The 19,067-nt window shown below is 41.4% G+C and overlaps 1 protein-coding gene across 1 annotated transcript in view; it reads right to left on the bottom strand.

Moving 5' to 3' along the window:
• The window catches only part of myo15ab (myosin XVAb), a 71,702-nt gene that overhangs the window by 21,237 nt on the left and 31,398 nt on the right, over nt 1-19,067 (bottom strand). The window contains 24 exon segments of the mRNA XM_061732829.1: nt 80-139; nt 283-398; nt 2,232-2,337; nt 2,444-2,537; nt 2,725-2,785; nt 3,008-3,103; nt 3,212-3,284; nt 3,928-4,329; nt 4,402-4,466; nt 4,560-4,628; nt 4,733-4,841; nt 6,901-7,144; nt 7,432-7,623; nt 7,740-7,812; nt 8,801-8,979; nt 9,126-9,232; nt 9,317-9,445; nt 10,654-10,749; nt 12,470-12,600; nt 12,833-12,914; nt 12,998-13,048; nt 13,139-13,223; nt 13,948-14,123; nt 14,241-14,358. Coding sequence (XP_061588813.1) covers nt 80-139; nt 283-398; nt 2,232-2,337; nt 2,444-2,537; nt 2,725-2,785; nt 3,008-3,103; nt 3,212-3,284; nt 3,928-4,329; nt 4,402-4,466; nt 4,560-4,628; nt 4,733-4,841; nt 6,901-7,144; nt 7,432-7,623; nt 7,740-7,812; nt 8,801-8,979; nt 9,126-9,232; nt 9,317-9,445; nt 10,654-10,749; nt 12,470-12,600; nt 12,833-12,914; nt 12,998-13,048; nt 13,139-13,223; nt 13,948-14,123; nt 14,241-14,358 — 2,914 coding nt within the window.

Genomic DNA, 19,067 nt, shown 5'->3' with positions numbered 1-19,067 from the left:
CTCTCTGTGATCTTTCTGTAGTCAGCAAAGCTTATTGAGGAGAAATGGTGAGTGAAAAAAAAGAATGAATAAGAGAAACCTGTTTAAAAATGAGATCTAGCACCAGAGGATTGTTGAAGCTCTCTTTTGGATAGAACACCTGTAAAAGAAACACAATATTTTACTTGTTTTGTTTGTACTTGCCTGTTATTCCAGTGTTTTGGTATTGCAGTTTACGCCTTATCTCTTAAGCAACATCAATGTCCGCAAAAATGTTATTTGTGTTTTTGTGTATCTGCACACCTCTTTCCTGAGATACAGCCTCCAGGGAACATTGGTGTAGGTGTACTGCTCCTCATTGGTGCTCTGGTGAAGCTGCGTCTGAATGGTCTCTGTCTCTACTGGAAGCTCTCGAGAAACTGCATCACACATTACATTTTTGCAGTTCAAATCTAACTTCAGCCTGCTCACATACTCATGCTCCTACAAAATACCTGGGAGACCAGCATTTAATTAAAAATAACTGGTATTTCCTGGAGGAGGTCAGAGTATTAGGAGAGCAGTTAAATAAAAGAGAGATGAATGAACCTCTAAGAATTATTAACCACTTAATTTTAATAGCAGGCCTTTAAAAAAATATTATGCAAACAAAGCCCATCAAGAAATGAATATTGTACATTTAAAAGACCAACCATACTGGATTCAGTTGTCATGTTTGGATTACAAGAGCTGTGGGACCCTTACTGAAAAAATCTGATCACCTTTTGTTTTAAGGTTTTAGGAGCGAGGAGTTCTTTGGGAGGATCTGAGGCGCTGTTCATATCTACTGGTAACGTGTGTCTCTAGTAATCCGACAACAAGTGGACAGCTCTAAGCACACCAGCTCACATTTCACAGGATGATTCCACAAGCTTTCGAAGAATCACTTGTGATCCAATCCCACTTCCCTGCTTTGTACACAAAAGAACACCTACGTCATATTAAGGACTCTGACTAATGGCAAGCTGCAGGCAACAAACAATATATCATTAGTACTTCTAATTGTAATTCATGTAACGTGCTTCAGATGTTTCTGAGCCACACTGATAGCTGTATTTGGAAAGATGTTTCAGTATATTATGTTTGAGCTATGCCATGAAAGGAAGTAAAAAATAAATTGATAAATAAAAGCTAATTACATGATGATTAATTTGGAAAGTGTGAACTAGTGTCCGCACCACAGGGCGACAAACGCATGCAGATTAAGGCCTTTGAACAGTTGCCACTTCGACCAATCTCAGAGCACAAATGTGGAAAAAAAAGCCTTCAATATTTCCCTGTGAAAGAAAAGAAAGATAACATATCTTTCTATTGTACATCCATTTATTTGTGGGTCTCAATGTGCAAAAAAAACATCCCCTGGTCCTGCTAATATATAGCTTTTAGCTTTTATAATATAAGAGAGTTGTAGCTCTGTTAGATAGCAGAAAAATGTGGGCATTGGTTCTAAGTGTTGGGGCAACGAAATAAATAGATTATTTTAACCTAAAAAAATTGATCAATAGCTTAATCTATAATAGCAGAACCCTGAAAGCACAGAGCTGCTTCAAAAAAGGAGCCTCCAGGAATTGGAGGATTGATCCAAAGCATTGGAACCGCAATCCCAGCTGCTGTGATGTCAGTCGTTGCAGAAATGAACACATACTGAACACAGGAGGGGTCTTCTAATGCGCCCAGTCCATTTCTTGGCTTAAAATATAGAGTAACTTTTTCTAAATAAAATCTGGACAGAAACCCTGAAGTTTATGGGACCCGGTACACTCATGTTCAGTCTGGTAAAATAACGTCGCCATATGCACTTCAGACCACCAATGAATGCCATCTAATCAGCCAGATGATCAATCAATGTACCCCGAGTATATTCACAGCCATACTTACAGCTTTCCACTTTTGTGTGGCACATTCAAGATGAATGTTGAATGTCAGACATGAAAAGGGCCTGAGGCTTAAACTGCTTAGAGGGAATCACTCAATGTCAGACCATCTCCGACTTTAAATGCTATCAGATAAATAACTGGGATGACTGATGCTCTCTTGTCTTGCTGAATTTATTAGAAGCCTAGAGGCTGTATTTTGAGCTTTGAGTGGCTTTCTTTGTATGACAGTTTCTTCTAAATAATGTTGTATACTGTTTATCAACAAAGAAATCAACAGACTGATTGAGCTTTGTCTGTAACATGTGAATGAGCACGCTTTAAGGAGCTGATGGGTACCTGGAGGAGGTACTGGCAGAGGTCTCATCTTTGGGCTCTTGATGGGTTTAAATCCTGCCTCTTTCATCGCAGAAGCAGAGGGTGAAGGGGCAACAAGCCGTTTGGACTGGAGAGACACAACACTTGTCTTTAAATGGTTGATTTCTAAGGTGAAAATTTGTATGGTTGCATTTACATTATTCAGAGTGGATATTTCAGGAGTGTGTGTTTACCTGTGGAGCAGGAGGGTTGTGCATCTGAGGTTTGAGGATCTGTAAAGCTTCATCACGAGGTGTTTGCTTCTTCTTAAACTTCCCATCTGCTTTCCTAACCATATAAAGAAAGTTTTAACATTACATCCTACAGTTCCCTTCCTTTTTTCTGATATATATTTTATATTATATAAACCTGTTTGGCTTTTTTTTTCTTTTTTTTTTTTATTCTTTGTAAATACCGTAAATACCATTTTGCTTGTGTATGCTAGTCTGCTTTGTGTGTGCTTGCATGAACTGACCTTTTGCCGGGAGGTAGCAGATCGTGTGGTGGCGGTGGAGAGTTGTACCTTCTGATTATTTCTTTAAAATGACAAAAAGCATACCAACTTAGGAAAGACACAGACTAATAACTTCTGTTTTGCCTCTATTGTTCAATCACTGACTCAGATGTTTAGAAAATGAAGAGATAAATAGTAACAGGAGGCACATGGTTTCGCTGAGTAAACACAAGGAAACACAGAGTCATGTGCCCTGAGCCTCTTCAATAAAGGATGACAGTTCTCGGCTTTAAAACGGATTCACCTTGGATGTCTTGGCTGGGGATGATGTGGTCTGTAGCTTTAGCTGAATATTTCACCAGTTCTCCAGCAGGGGGCGGATGAGACGTCACAACTGGACCTAAAACACACACAGCACACAAGTCTTTCTCAGATTTGTGAGGCACTCTTTAGTATGAATTTTAGCTGAAGCACCTACATCCACCTTCTGCCTGTCACATGCTCTTACCAAATGTCCTGGCTGGTTCTTTGTTTGTGGAGACACCTGGCATCTTCGTCTGAGGGAGGCTATGCTTACCTGACTGAGCCGGAAAAACCCAAACATAAGATGCAGTTTCTAGTCAAAATTTAGAAAACTTTAAACACTGGCATTGTTTAAAGTTACAGATAACAAACACCTAGAAAGAAAAATCAGAGTTAATATTTTTTACTTTGAAAGCATTGTTCATCATATCATGTCAGACTTTACTTTGAGTGAAAACTGTGTGAATTATTGGTTGTAATTAGAGATGTATTACTGTTCTTATTGAAATAAAACACATTTTGAAACAACACAATATAATCAGAAGAAAACCAGTATTAGGCTTAACAGCAGCTTTAAGATTCCCAACTGTAACTTCTTTCAGCCCTGTTGACCTGTAAAGACACTTTATCGCATTTAGATGGACTTGATTTTTCTAAGTAATTAGGATTTATTATTTATTTATTGAATCTGGTTTTGAGGGATTTTATGTTTTTTTTTTCAAGATGATCATCCTAGCAACCCAAACTTGTCTTTTGATTCCAGATAAACTATTTAATTCCTTCTGCAAGAGGAAAATGGCCTCTTAACTAATTTTCTTTCTCTGTAAAGTGGGACTTTTTGTTTTGAAGTTTGAACATCTTTGACAATCATGGGAATATTTCATTCTGAACGATTATCTTCCGTGTCTCAGAGTTACTTACTCGTGCAGCTTTCGGCTGTGCTGGATCAGCTTTGGGGAAATTTAGCTGAGGGTCACTGTGGGGAGCTCGAAGCTGAGGCTGCCCCCACGGCTCAGTGTAGTAATCAGAACGAAGCTGAGCTTGTGGCTGTGATGGGGGTTGTTCCTGGTGAGCAGAAGGAGGATAAGGGCTGGGCGGGATGTTTGCCACTGCATATGGAGTTGGAGTGAAGTTAGCATACGGGCTTGGTGGGATGTTTGCATATGGACTTGGGGGTAGGACAGCATATGGGCTGGCAGGGGGAAATGAGCTCGGAGGGTGATGGAGCAGAGGACTCATGGGAGGGCTCGTGATGGGCGAGGTGGGAGGGCTTGACACTGGGCTGCCCACCATGGCCATGGCTTGCATGGTAATCTGCTGGGCCTGAAACAAACAAAAAAAAAAAGGCATCAAATGGCTCTGACCACAGACTGAGCTCCCAAGCTGATTATTTACCATGATGACAGCCTGCTGGTTCACAATTGTCTGGTGTTGCTGGGCCAAAGCGGCCTGCTGGGAATCTGGAAGAGGAACACAGTAAACAAGATAGAGAATGGTAAACATGTTTGATAGTTTTTTATTTTTTTTAATTTTTCATCACGCTTGATACCGACCAGATGTTACAGGTGCCACTGCAGCAACAGGAGGTGACATCATACCTCCCACAGGAAGGACTCTTACTGCTGTGGACACACACAAACATGCACCAAAATGATGTCAGAGTTGAAGGAGACTTGTTTATTATTTATGGGGATTGTGGAGCGGAGAAGTTTATCATGCATATCACCTCCAGGAGGAGGTTGGGGGCCGGTGGATGCACCCTCTTGTTGCCACCTCCCACCAACTCCCCCAGCACCCTTCATCCTGCCGGATAGTCCTGCAGCTGATTCAACTTCCTGTGAGGATAGAGAGACTTTGTAATCACATCAAGATTGCATAACTAAAGAAGGAGACAGGCCAAGCTAAACTCTACTAAAGAAAATACATACATACACACACATATATATCTATATAGATATATATATATAAATATGTGAGGATACTTAGCGTTGGCTTGAAAGATTATGCCAACCTCAATAGAGTGGGAAGTTTTGAGAATGTCAAGCAAGCTAGTATGAAATGTCAGATTATATTAGTTGATATATTTTAATATATTTAGTTTGACTTCTGATTTGCATAAATTGGCAATAGAACCCTACAGGCTATAATTATTTGGTAATGAAAAGATCATGATGTATTTAATTAACATATTCAGGCCCAGCAGTGTATTAGAACGGTGTGCAACTGCCAGGAGACTTCCCATCAACCGCCTCCTCATTTTGTGACCACTCCATCAAAAATCAGCCACTGACCCATAAGTCCTCAGGAGTGCATGTGTTTGCAGGCCATGTCTCATTAAATAGTAAGGTCTTCATTTGCCAGAGTGTCAGTTCCTTGTAAGCAGATCCCCACGTTGCCTGGGTGGGAAATCACCTTTGTGATCTAGTGCCTGTGACACTTACAATAACTGGGTAACGTAATAGGTTGCTGGGCAGGAGAGGTCTGTAGAACACATCTGATACATGCTAATTCCTGTCATCCACATCCGATAGCAGTGCTGACATTAACCACATCACTGTCCCAGGTTGAGACGAACAGATTCAACGTGGCCTGCATTCACTGCAACTTTGCACGGAATAAATAGGTAAGAAAGAAGCGATCACATTTGTTTTCTGCATTAAGAAAATACAACCTCAAATGAACACAACATAAACCTTACTGAGTTATTATCTAACAAGTTTGAATCTGAAAAGAAAGAAAATGTGGGCAATATTAAGTATCCCCTTAGAGCTTCCTTAAGATTTCAAAGTTGCTGCAGAGTCAAAATGAAACTAATAATCATCCCCTTGAAGAACTGGTCATCAGCAGGTGTGCAGACCTTTTACAAAAACAGATGTTTTGGCAGTTAACTGATCTGGAGCATTTTGCGTGTTAAGAAAGTACTAAGAGCAAAAGACATTAGAAATGGTCTTATGTGCATGTGCTGAGGCTACAGTCCTCCTGCAGCGGTCGCAGGTTCGACTCCCGGCCTGCGGCCCTTTGCTGCATGATCTCTCTCTACCCCCTTCCCGTCTGTACACTTTGAATAAAGGCCACTAGAAATGGTATTATAGAAGCGATCCTGGAAAGGTAAACCCTGTCAAATTATTTCTAAGCAATCTGGAGTTGAATGTTTAACAGTGACAAAGATTCTTCACAAGTGCTTCAAATCTCCTCAGGAGTGGAAGTCCCAACAAATTTACCTCAAAGTCAGACTGTGCGATTCTTAAAAAAAAAAGAAGAAAAACATTTAAGACCTACAGGCCTCAAGAGGAAGACTAAACAAGTACATAGATTTTCAAGGTTTTAGGATGGGCTTTTTAAAATCCAAACCTCAACCGAAAAGGACAAAATACCTCCACAACAATTTGACAGTAAAGTTATACAGTAAATTGCTTTTTTAAGTTGTTACTCCTAAAGGTGGCTCTACAAGCTATGGAGTTATGTTGTTTATTTTTAGCTTCATCTTTGTCAATAAATAATGGCACAGTGGAAAAAAAGCAACTTTTGTCTCCTGATATATTTTTGTACAATCGGATGACTTTTTAAATTATGTTTTTACACAAAAAAGACAAGATGTAAAGAGGATATGCTAATGTTTGTACAAAACTGTATTATATGGAAAATATATTGCATAATTGTAACTGTAACTTGCCTAATGCAAGGCAAGTTGGGCTAGGGTCCAGTATCCCCATGAACCATGTTCTTTGATGGCCATGAACAAGAGAAAGTGGGACTGGATAATTCTGACTGCTGTTGGGTGGGCTTACTTCAAACCTTCTTATGAGAATGTTAAACTTTCTGGCAGTAAATAGTTGTTGAAAAACTTCTCCTGTGTGGTTTAAGGAGTCAGTATGAGGAAATGATGCAACTTACTCCAGCTCTGTCAGATAGTACAGGATCGAACAGGCTGTCAAGGTAACGATCCATCCCTCTCTGAGGCTCGAAGTCTGCAGGGGGGAGAAGAGACAATTTTGACTATTCTATTCTATTCTGATCATAGTCAATGTCTGCGCTTGTATGTTTGCTGTACAGCTTACCTTCACTGAGTCCATCAGAGCCAGGGAAGGCTGAAGAAATGATGTCATCATTCATGTCAAAGCCACCACCCAACAGGCTTCTGTTAAATAATAATAATCTACCTCATCAAATGTAAATGTAGTAAACCTGTATTACTTGTTCACTGCATTTGAACATCGAATTGTTCAAATGTTTTTATCATTTAGCCTTTTGATCAAACAATTAATTTAAATCCTAAATGTACCACTTTTTCAGCTCATTTGGTACAATCAAGAACAGTACTCAAGTAAATTTGTTAGTAAGTCTGACCAAATCAAACTCATCCCTTTGATAGCTGGCAGGATGGGTGAAATCTTATGTGTGTGTGTTTGTGTGTGCATGTCATACATGCTGGCATTGGGCCGCACTCTGTTTGGCTCCAGAGCAGAGATGATGAAGTAGCTGCTGTGTTTGGGGAAGTCAGCAGGAAGCTCCAAGTCTGACATCAAGTCCAGGACATAGTCGGAGCCCTCCAGTTCAACCCACTGAGCCGGCTCCTTTAGCAGCACTGACCAGCCCTGACGACCCTCTACCACACCCCTATACACACAGAGGAGAAATGTAACATTCCTCTGCAGAAGTTTCCTTTAGTGTCCTTTCATTAGAATTTTTGGTAATCCCATCCACTAGTGCTTATTTCTAAAGTAAGATTATACCTGTGTTGTAAGATGTCTTTGGCTATCTCTTCTCCTGTCGTCCACGAATGCAGCGGACACAGGAAGGAAACACCTGAAAAAGAAAAGTAATAGTTTCTGGCATACAATAATAACTACATAAAACCTATATAACAGTGTTATGTCCATTTTGATAATATGATGATTAACAAGGTTGGTAGCCCTGTGTCTGGTCTTCCTATGCTAGTCCTCACAGACACCAGCTTCACTAAACAGACACAAACACGGCCAGCGAACAAGGGCGAGTATCAGGTGTTGTCTAATCCTCAGCGGACTTGCCAAAAGACCAGAGAACAGATTAGCTAGATGAGAGGAGGAAATAAGAGAGAGAGAACTCTTCCACGACAGGGCTCAGGCAAGAAAAAAAAAACCGGAAAGACAAAGGGTGTCAAAATATACAAAATAAGCCTCAACACAGAAGGGGATGTATATTGTCAAATAAATTAAGCAAAAGAAGATATAATATATATAAGACATTTTTAAAGAGTTACATACTTTTTTTAATGTCCTCTTTGCCTTATTTTCTATTCCTGGAATTCAAAACTACAGTGTATTATATCTATGTTATAACCAGCGGGTCAAACGATTGTAAGTTAATATAACGTAAGTCAAGATGTTACGAATACATTCAGTGGCTTTATGTCTCACTAAGAGGCATCAAGAGTGAGATCCATAAAACTATAACTCAAAAAAAGGATATGTTTTTTTTAAACTCTTTTTGTAAAGCAAATCAACGTATTTTATTGCTATAGCAGTTTTTAAGATAAAAATTCACATAGTGCTTCACAGTAAAACACAGGATAAAACATAAAATAAAAAAAAAACAAATAACTAAGCAAAAACAAGTTTAAAAAGATGCATTTTTAAAAAAGTTCACAGAATCTACAGATCTCAGGCTGAAGGGAAGGGAGCTCCAGAGGGAGTGGGCCCCTGCAGCAAAGGCTCCATCACCTTTAGTAGACCCCAGTCCCCAGACCAGACGCGGCTCATTTTTACTCACCTCTTTAAACACAGAGCCAGATATGTTTTATGTGGTTTCTTACCATCAAAGCAGTATATGTGGAGAACCATGTGAGCTTTCTTGCGATTGGCGGTCCACTCTAGTAGACAGGGTGGGTATGTCCGGACGTACTCCGGCCCAGCACTGAGACGATGCAAAGCCTGAAGCAGACGGTGCTGACACATACAGTTGTAGCCCTCTGGGCCGTAGTCTGACACAAACCTACAATAATACCAAACAAGACCAGATGTTCCTCAGTAATTAATTAAAACATGAACATAACCACTTCAAAAATTTCCCTTGAACGAGTCCAACAAAAAAAAAATCAATACAGTTGACATATAAATACTGATGCCTCTGTTTCTTACTTAAGCAGGTACTTAGACAGCCTTTGGGAGGGCAGGAAGGCAGAAAGACAAGAGGAGAGGAGGAGCCAGCCCCGCTCAGAATTCAGCATATTAGGATTTCTCCATGACTAGGAAAAAAAAACAAAACCAACACTGATTTTCTAAAACTATTTGTTGTGCCGTAATAGTAGGAAGAAAATACTGCCTTTTACCTGATTGGCGATCTGTGCCAGGATCTCGTCTCTCAGGCTGGGAATGGCAAGTCCTCTCTGGATGATGTAGTTCCCAAACAAATTCTCCTGAGCACCATTCAAATTTGGGTCACCCATAAATTTGAGTATCTATCAAAAATAGAGGTAGTTATTTGAAGCCCATACTGTACATGAACAAATAACACATAAGGAAGTTTATGAAGTTGGGCAGTTTTGAACAGGTTTTAATCAGCTACCACCTGGCTGCTTTTTAATATAGTGTAGGATCTAATAAATGTAGGGGAAACCCTTTTTCTTTTGAGCAGCTTGGACACACAATAAACAGTAAAAAAAAAACAAAAAGACAAGATTAGAAACCTTTATACACATTCATTAATTTATGGTTATTATAAAGAATATGGTGAGGGAGATGTCTTTTTTCTTAAATGTTTTCATTTTTTCTTAAAAGAACATTGCTATTTTATCATCTGAGGTGTTGTGGATTTTATATACTGTATGTTGATATAACATATTTTTCATCTCGCTATATTTTAATACCAGTGGCCGCTATCGTACCTGGAAACAAAAATCACAGATAAAAACATATTTAGGGACTGAATAGGGTTCAGCAGCCACTCTGTGTTGGCATACACATGTTTGTGTGTGTTTGTGTGTGTGTGTGTGTGTGTGTGTGTGTGTGTGTGTGTGTGTGTGTGTGTGTGTGTGTGTGTGTGTGTGTGTGTGTGTGTGTGTATGTGTGTGTGTGTGTGTGTGTGTGTGTGTGCAAAAGTTGTGCTTTGTGATGACATAAAAGTAAGTGTTAAGAATGTGAAGATTGTGTGCTTTTCCCTCAAGCATTTTTGTTCTTTATCATTTTTGGCACCTCATCCTCTTTGTTGTGAAACCTGCTGAGCTTGGCCCTCTCCACGTTCGATGAATCAATGTTCGACCTAAGCATAACAACTAGCATAATGACTTTTTGAAGGACTGCAGGCACGCACTTCTGTGCTGGTTGAAAACCTGTATTTCTTCACTCCACCTGGGGTGAGAGCGATTCAGACAAACAAATTGTTCATACCATGAACAAGCTCTTACAGAGATGAATAAAAGATATTCCCTTAATTTGAATTTCATGGTAAAATAAGTGCACAGTGCTGAAGTATTTTCATAGTTTGTTAAATCTTCACAGAACTGTAGGAAATGTTCCTCTGTTTTTTTTTCTTGACATGTGACCACTGATGCTCAGCTTTCCATAGACACAGCATGATCTTCATTAAATTTAATTCCCAATCCATGTCTGCACAACTTGCAGGTGTGTGTACCAAAGTTTCACTGCAGCATGCAAATGCAACATTTACCAGAATAAAAACATTTAGTGCTCCTTGTTTTAACTCCTCGCCCAGTCGGACCAGGGTATTCTCCAGCGGGGCTGTGAGCATCCCAAACAATGGCTCCTACAATGCAAATGCACGCACGCACACACAGACACATGTACACGCACGCACACACACACACACACACACACACACACACGCGCATGCACGCACACACGCACACACGCACACACACAGACACACACACACACACGCACGCACACACGCACGCACACAGACACACACACACACACACATTTATATACAAGTAGTGCTGACAAATAATTTACACAGAAATTTTCACCGGCTTAGATGGATTAGCTCAGTAAATTTGGTTTACGTACATGCCTTGTTCTCTACCACCTTCACTAATGCAGAAACAGCTTATTAGAATGGCAAGAACAGCTGCGCCACAGAAGACAGAAACTATTTTCTCTCTTCAACTCCTTGCTGAACCCTCCTCCACCTCCATCTGTCTCCAATATCTCAGATAACAGCTTTGGTTCCTTTTTTACAGATAAGGTGGCTACCATCAGTAATCAATTTGGTGACCCATCTGTTTCCAACCTGTCACCTTCGGTCATGGGCTCAACCCCTGATGATTGTTTGGCTCCTGCAAAATGGCATGTAGCTGTCCTACTACGTGCTGCTCCCTCATTCCCCCAGTCGGCAGTGCAGAGCTCTCTTCATTTTCCTCACTGAGTGTGAGGTATCCACACTACTCACTGGTAGCAGTCCTTCTACCTGTCTGCTGGACACAGTTCCTTCAAACCTACTCCAAGCCATAGCTCAGACAGTTGTGCAGCAGTGACAAGCATAATAAATTCCTTGCTTGCCACAGGACCATTTCCGTCGGCCTTTAAACAAGCTATAATCAGGCTGCTGTTAAAAAAAAACCTGCTCTGGTAGAGAACTATCGGCCAGTCTCCTTGCTTCCCATTCTTTCCAAAGTTATCGAACGAGCAGTTTCTAAATAGGTCATGGACTTCTTCACATGAAAAACCTTGCTTTAAATCAGTGTGGTTTCAAAAAGGGTCATTCCACTGAAAACACTCTGCTGTCTGTGACAGAAACCTTATGAGCAGTGAGAGCTGCTCTTAGCTGCACTTGTCATTCTTGACCTATCTGCTGCCTTCGATAGTTAACCACAACATACTGCTATCTATACTCTCAAACTTGGGTATCTCAGGCTCAGCACATTCTTGGTTCCATTCCTTCCTTATCGGGCACTTCTTTAAAGTGTCATGGCAGAGGAAAAGATTTCACAAGCTCCTCCACAAAGGTGCCCCAAGGCTCAGTACTGGGCCCTTCTCTCTTTGTCAGACACACCACTTCTCTGGGCCAGATTATTCATTCACACAGCTTCTCATTTTATTGCTATATACAGTAGATGATACACAACAGCTCTACCTGTCATTTCCACCAGATGACGCCACGATCGCAGCACGAATCCCAGTTTGCCTGTCTGACCTGTTTCCATGGATGAAGGATCACCACCTTCAGCTTAACCTGTCTAAGGACCAAGTCCTGGTTATCACTGCCAATCATTTGTTCAGGCTTGATATCAACATAAATATTGGCTCTACTACTGTCGAGCAAATATCACACTTCTGTTCATTGAGCTTCACTGGCCCCCTATGGCTGCTCGAATAAAACACAAGTCTCTGTCACTTGCCTGCAAGATGATCTTGGGGTCTATAGCAAAGTTTTCCCTCTCTACGTTCAAGAAGATGTTGAAAACTTTCTCTTTCAAGAGCATGTGTACTAATTTTAAAATGACAGTGAGTGTGTGTATTTGTACCCTAAATATGGCCCGTATGTAGTGCGTCATGAGGTAGTTGTTGATATCCAGGGGCAGGGTCAGCTGAGGGACCACCTGAACTTTTGGAGCTTGAACCAGTGCTAAGCAGTCAGAATGCAGCTCCTCACCAGCTGTAACACACACACACACACACACACACACACACACACACACACACACACACACACACACACACACACACACACACACACACACACAAAACTGATATTAGATGAGCCAGTGCCACAAACACATTTCAGCAGAATTGCACCTCTCTGTTTACAGTTGGGCTCATCATTATTTACAGTTGTATTTGGGAGATGACACATGCTCTACTGTGTTTGTATCTTTGTGTGTGCATACCTGAAGCAGCTTGTAGAAGGCCAGCCAGCTCAGCAGGGATAGGCAGTGTTGTCACATTCATGACTTCCCGATTAATGCGATCCTGCGCATACAGGATACTTAAATAGTACCACATCTGCATCTCTTGTACAAATGTGGCCCTTCTCCCACGAACACAATCACCACATTTTCACCTTTACTTACTTCTTCTGCCTTTCTTGCAGACTCCACCACTGTCTGACGGAGAGAAAAACAGTATCATATGTCACACATTTGTTAATTCTTTTCTCAAGTACGAATCTGCTCACTCAAAGTCTGTGTGCATACCCTCATGTAGCGCTGGCGGTTGATGATTACCAGCACAGCAGAACGTAGCTTGATGAGATATTTCCTCCTCAAGGCAAACTGTCTCCTGTTAAGAGGGAAGATTTTAACCATGAATGATGGATTTCTTTAAGACGATACACTGAGGATAGAGAATATAAATCCATATGCCTTCAGTGCTATAAAGGCAAGCATCGTCCATGAGAAATGTGCCATGCTTGACACCTCACCGCACTAATCACAGTGTGTGCTTGTGGCACTTGCAGAGATACTTATAGTTTCAGTGCACATCACAATGTGTAATTTTCTTCCAATTCAGCATATAGTGTCTATAACTAAAATATAATGACAGTTGTAATGTGTTTAACCTTGACTGTAGTGCCTTTTGAGTGCTCTTTCACACACTAGAATAAAATGCTAATTTGCATATCACTTTTAGGTAGTGCCAGACTGGCAGTGAATGACAAAATTAATCACCTTTGATGAGGAAGCACAGCCTGAATCTACTGGCCTTGTGTCCTCAAAGCAAGGACAAAGAAATAGGTTTTCTGTGACAAGGTTTAACTTCTTCTGAATGAAACCAAACACTAAAGCCTAATTTTGCTGAACTGGGGACTGAAACTCCACACTCAAGCAGGGTAATGTGCTTGTTATCAGGAAGAGACTGGTCATATTGGTGGTTTCCAGAAAAAGCACTACAATCACCCTACATTTTAAGGAGGAATAACATTTTGTGTATTCATTTACAGATGTGAGTGACCAATAAACATACAGCAAACCTATAAAGACCACTACACAGATGCACATATTACCTGGCCAGGTACCCTTTGCAACGAGCTTGAAACAGGGTCAACCGATGTCTGAATTTCTTAAAATTCTGTCGTACAAAATATGTGCGGGTGTATTTCTGCAGTGTCATGGCAGCTATATCCAGCACTCGATCACGTTTCCCCTCCAACAGTTGATACAATTCTTCTTTTAGGAAAATCTAAGAAATACACACAAATGTTTAAACACAATAGCATCTATTTGTAATCCATGATATATGTGAAATGATATTTTAAGCATATAATATGCATTTGTGTAGATTATTGGGAGACCTCACCTTGCTGACTCCCACCTGATACGAGCCCTTTCTGACAGGGCAAAGTTTGTGGAGCATGACAGCACAATTTTCTCCATCTGCAGGTGGAAGATCCTTCAGGCATAACAGAGCTTTATACCTGTCATCATGCGTGGCACACACATGCCAAACCGTTGTGAATTTTTAAATAAATGTCAACAAGGAAGAATGAAATCCAAAGCTGCAGCAGGTGTTTCACCTGTGTGCCTTGATTTTGAGAGCTCTGATATGAGACCAATTGCCTTCTGGGTATTCAATGCTGGTTGCATAGCATCTGTCTGTTTTAGTAGTAAATGTGAATGCCTTTGACTGTGAATGTTGCTGAAAGTCAGATTACTTTGGCAGCGAGCGGTGAGAAGTGCTGAGAAATCAACTGGTTTAATCTGTTTTCCTCCTGCAGGAGCTGACAAATGCCAGATGCCTTTTTCAGCATGAAGAGATCTCTGAGAGTGTGAAATGTGTTACCTCCAACCAATCATTTCAACAATTCTGATAAGGTGGTGAGGGCAGCAGAAACAATATCTTACTGAAAATAAAAACTAAAAAGGAAGCTAAGATGGTCTGATAGGCGTATTAACTTACATAGTCTGACTAAAGCTTGAAACTATCTTTAAGTTGATTTGTATATGTCCACACTTTTCATCAATCCAAGCACATTGCATTGTTTACCCATTTAGAAAATGATAAATTACAAAACATTGTTAATTACAAACAAATACTTGAATGGAAAAGCCCCCAGTTATAAGTCTGACCTGCTGCTCTGGGTGGTCATACAGGGATATCACTGTTGATTAGTGTGATTTTTCTGATGCTGAAAAACACTTTGGCCTACAAATGCTTTTAAATTAAATTTAAATTTTATTTGTGGCACACTATATGGTCAAATGTATCCTTGTCTTCCAGAAATCCTGATCATCAAATGATACACTATAAATTTATTCATAGGTCTTACTTAACTCGTCGGAGACTACAACAAATGAAACTCAGAGATAATCCATACTGTGATTTTTGTTCAGACAATACCATTGCTACTTTCTATCATATGGTTTGGCAGTGTCCGGAGGTAAATAGTTTTTGGAATAATGTCTCGTGTATCATGTCTAATATAACTGGAAAGGCCATTCCTCACTCACAAGCTTTGCTTTTACTTATTGACACCTCATCTCTAAAACTAACTGTAAACAACAAGCGTCTATTGTTGGCTGGTGTTACAGCCGCTAAAAGAATGATAGCCTGTCGCTGGAAACCACCACATGCACTATCGGTGAGGGAATGGCTTTTTGCTTACCGGGATATTGCACAGCTTGAGCTTTCTACAGCTCGCCTACATCATGCCAAATCATCCAATATCAATTGCTGGTCAAATCTATTAGAGAAAATTTCTGAGAGGTTATGAATGTTTGTGGTCCAACTCGTCCATGGTTTACATGATCTTTGTCTGTTTGGTTTTATGTTTAGAATGGCTTATTTAGTGAATGGGAATGTCATGGGATTCCTGGATGGTAAGGGGAGGGGGTTGGGAGTGGTGTACGTGCTTTGTGTTTTGTTGCTGCTGTTGTTTTTTGTTTTGTGTGTTCTATTTTGTGTTGTTTTTTTTTTGTAAGATATGTATAAGTATATTTTTTTTTGGCTCTGCATTGGATCCATTATTTGGGGGGGTATGGGGTGGGGGTGGAGTGGGTTGGTGGGAGTGGGAGGATGTGGGGAGGAAGGGGGAAGCAGCATCTGAGCAGGTGGTGTTCTGCTGTGTTTTTTTTCCTGGACTGTGAGGACGCTTCTCCTCTATATATATAAATGAAAAAATGAATAAAAAGTTGATCACGGCTTCCGGTTGGTGAGCAGATGGAGTAGACGCGTTTCGCGAGTGCTCCCGTGAGTGCCAAACTTTTTAAACCACCAAGCCCTCAAACTTTCAAAATTTTTACTTTAAAAAGGATTCCCTGTTGCTGTTTTTCTTTTTTTTTTTGTCTCGAACGAGCCCACTTACCTCCGAGATGGCTTCGAAGAGCGGCAAGTCGGGAAAAAAGGACGAGGCTGGCGCTGTCTTAACCCTGGCGGCCATTACCACGTTGCTGGAAGAACACCGCGCTGCCCTGGCCGCCGAGTTCAAAAATACTTTCAGTCAGCTCGACTCCAAACTCGACCAAACGCGGCTCGCGGTCGAGGACCATGGCCAACGGGTTTCGTCCCTTGAACTCGCCACTGAAGACCTCAGCCAGCGAGTTACGGACCTTGAAGGCATCTGCTCGACTCTACGGGATGATAATGCTCGGCTGAAGGCCAAGGTGGTGGATTTGGAAAGCCGGAGCAGAAGGCAGAACTTCCGTATCCTGGGCTTACCGGAGTCGACCGAGAGCGGTTCTCCGGCGGCTTTCTTCTCCAAGCTGCTGTGTGAGGTGTTCGGGAACGATACGCTGCCGTCACCGCCAGAGATAGACAGAGCGCACCGCTCGCTCGCCGCCAAGCCGGCCCCGGGACAGAGACCGCGTCCGGTCATCATCCGCCTTCACCGGTACCAGACGAAGGATATCCTCATCAGGGAGGCGCGCCGGAGAGGAAAGTTGGAATATCGCGGCCAGCCCATCCGGGTCCTGGAGGATTACAGCCCCGAAGTTGCCAGCCAACGAGCGGAATACAGCGGAGTCATGTCGGAGCTCTACCAGCTGGGTCTGAGGCCGGCTCTGCTCTTCCCCGCCCGGCTCCGGCTCACGCTGTCCGGGGGGGCCAGGAAGTGGATCGGCTCCGTGGATGAGGCGCGCAAATTCATCACGAGTCGCAGCAAAGCTTCAAACCCGCCGTAACGGGACTGTTGGAGGCTGCCACGGCTCCGCCTGCAGCCCGGTGCGGCTCACTGACGCTCACGGACTGACTTTTTTTTCTCTCTCTTTTTTTTTTTACGTGAGTCACATTATTCCTGAGGGGAGGGTGAGTAACCCCGCGACAACCAGTATTTTCTCTGTTGTTAGTTGGACTGCCCCTTTGCAAATATTATTAATTTGCAGTTATTTTTGGCTATTTGAGGGAAGGGGAAAAAGAGTGGTGAAGAGGGAGAGAAAAAAAAAAAAAAAAAAAAAAAAAGCTTTTCCGATTTACCTATAAGTTTTGTAATAATTGTAAGCTGTTAACCTTACTTTTACGCTGCTTAAGTCGGACGTTTTATATTTTATATTTTTGTAAAAATATTTCTGGGCTCATATCGGGACTTCCAGGTCAAGATTTGAGAGGGTATTCCTTTTTTTTTATTTACATCTACACGTTTTAAGGTGCTAATAGGTATACACCCATGATACGGGAGCAAAAGCTATTAGTGTGTAGGATAGGAAGATGTGTTATTGCACTATGTTTGGTTTGAAGAGCTTGCTGCTTTTTTTTTATTTTTCTATAGCAGCTGTCTTAGTTGGGGAGGGTGGGTCGGGGGGATATGTCACTGCCAGAAACTTTGCATTAACTCTTTTCAACTCATTACTTAATGTGGGTCACATTCAACCTCCTTTCCGTTCTCTTTTTTTCTGCCTAGGTCATTGTGCACACCTAATTTTTCTTCTTAGATATTATGAGTAGATACTTGAAGTTGGTGAGCTGGAATGTTAAGGGTCTGAATCACCCTGTTAAAAGGAAGAGGATCTTCTCACATCTAAAACACCTTAAAACAGAAATAGCCTTTCTACAAGAAACTCATATTCGCAGTTCTGATAATAGCCGCCTGTTCCCGAGGTGGTCAGGGCAGAGATTTCACTCCTCCTTTCAAGCTAAAGCCCGAGGAGTTTCAGTTCTGATCAGTCAGGATGTTTCATTTGAGCAGCACAATGTGATTTCTGACAAGTTTGGTCGCTACGTGATCGTTTCTGGGAAATTATTCAATACATTGGTCGTACTTGTGAACGTTTATGCCCCTAATTCAGATGATGCAGTCTTTTTTGAACGACTGTTTTCACTGCTCCCTGACCTTAATACATATTCTCTCATACTGGGTGGTGATTTTAATTGCTGGCTCGACCCAGTCCTAGACCGATCCTCTACCAACCCCGGCACAGCAAGTAAGTCAGCCCGTCTTATTCAGGCGTTCCTTTCTGACTACGGTGTTTGTGATGTGTGGCGTTCTTTACATCCATGTGACAGAGAATACTCCTTTTTCTCACAAGTGCACCACACATACTCGAGGATTGATTATTTTTTTATTGATAATCAACTGATTCCCCTGGTCCATTCCTGTGCTTATCAGAGCATTGTCATTTCCGACCACGCTCCTGTGGTTCTAACCATGTCCCTTCCTGACCTACCTCAGAGAGACAGACAGTGGCGATTCAATTCAACTCTGCTGTCGGACACAAATTTTGTTAAATCAATGGAAACGGAAATAGCCTTTTTCCTATCCACGAATATGACTCCAGGAATGTCTAGTCTAACTGTCTGGGATTCCCTCAAGGCTTATCTCCGGGGACAGATTATATCCTACACTGCTAGGGTGAGGCAAAAATCTTATAGGGAGCGATCAGACCTTGCCCGCCAAATTAAAGAGGTCGATGAAGAATATTCTCGGACTAAATCCCCAGATCTTTACAAAAAGCGGCTAGAACTTAAAACTAAATTTGACCTGCTTACCACTCACCCAATTGAACAGTCACTTCTGAAAAGTAAAACCAGGTTTTATGTTTATGGAGACAAATCTGACAAATTATTAGCCAACCAACTTAAAGGCTCTAAGGCTAAACAAAATATTTCTAAGATTCGATTACCAAATGGCCATGTAACTACAGACCACTTACTCATAAATGAAGCATTCAGGGACTTTTATACCCAGCTATACAC

The sequence above is a fragment of the Cololabis saira genome, chromosome 1 (genome assembly GCF_033807715.1).
Source record: "Cololabis saira isolate AMF1-May2022 chromosome 1, fColSai1.1, whole genome shotgun sequence".
Taxonomy (NCBI): domain Eukaryota; kingdom Metazoa; phylum Chordata; class Actinopteri; order Beloniformes; family Belonidae; genus Cololabis; species Cololabis saira.
Note: the sequence above shows the minus strand (reverse complement) of the source record. Positions and strands in the feature narration are given on the sequence as shown.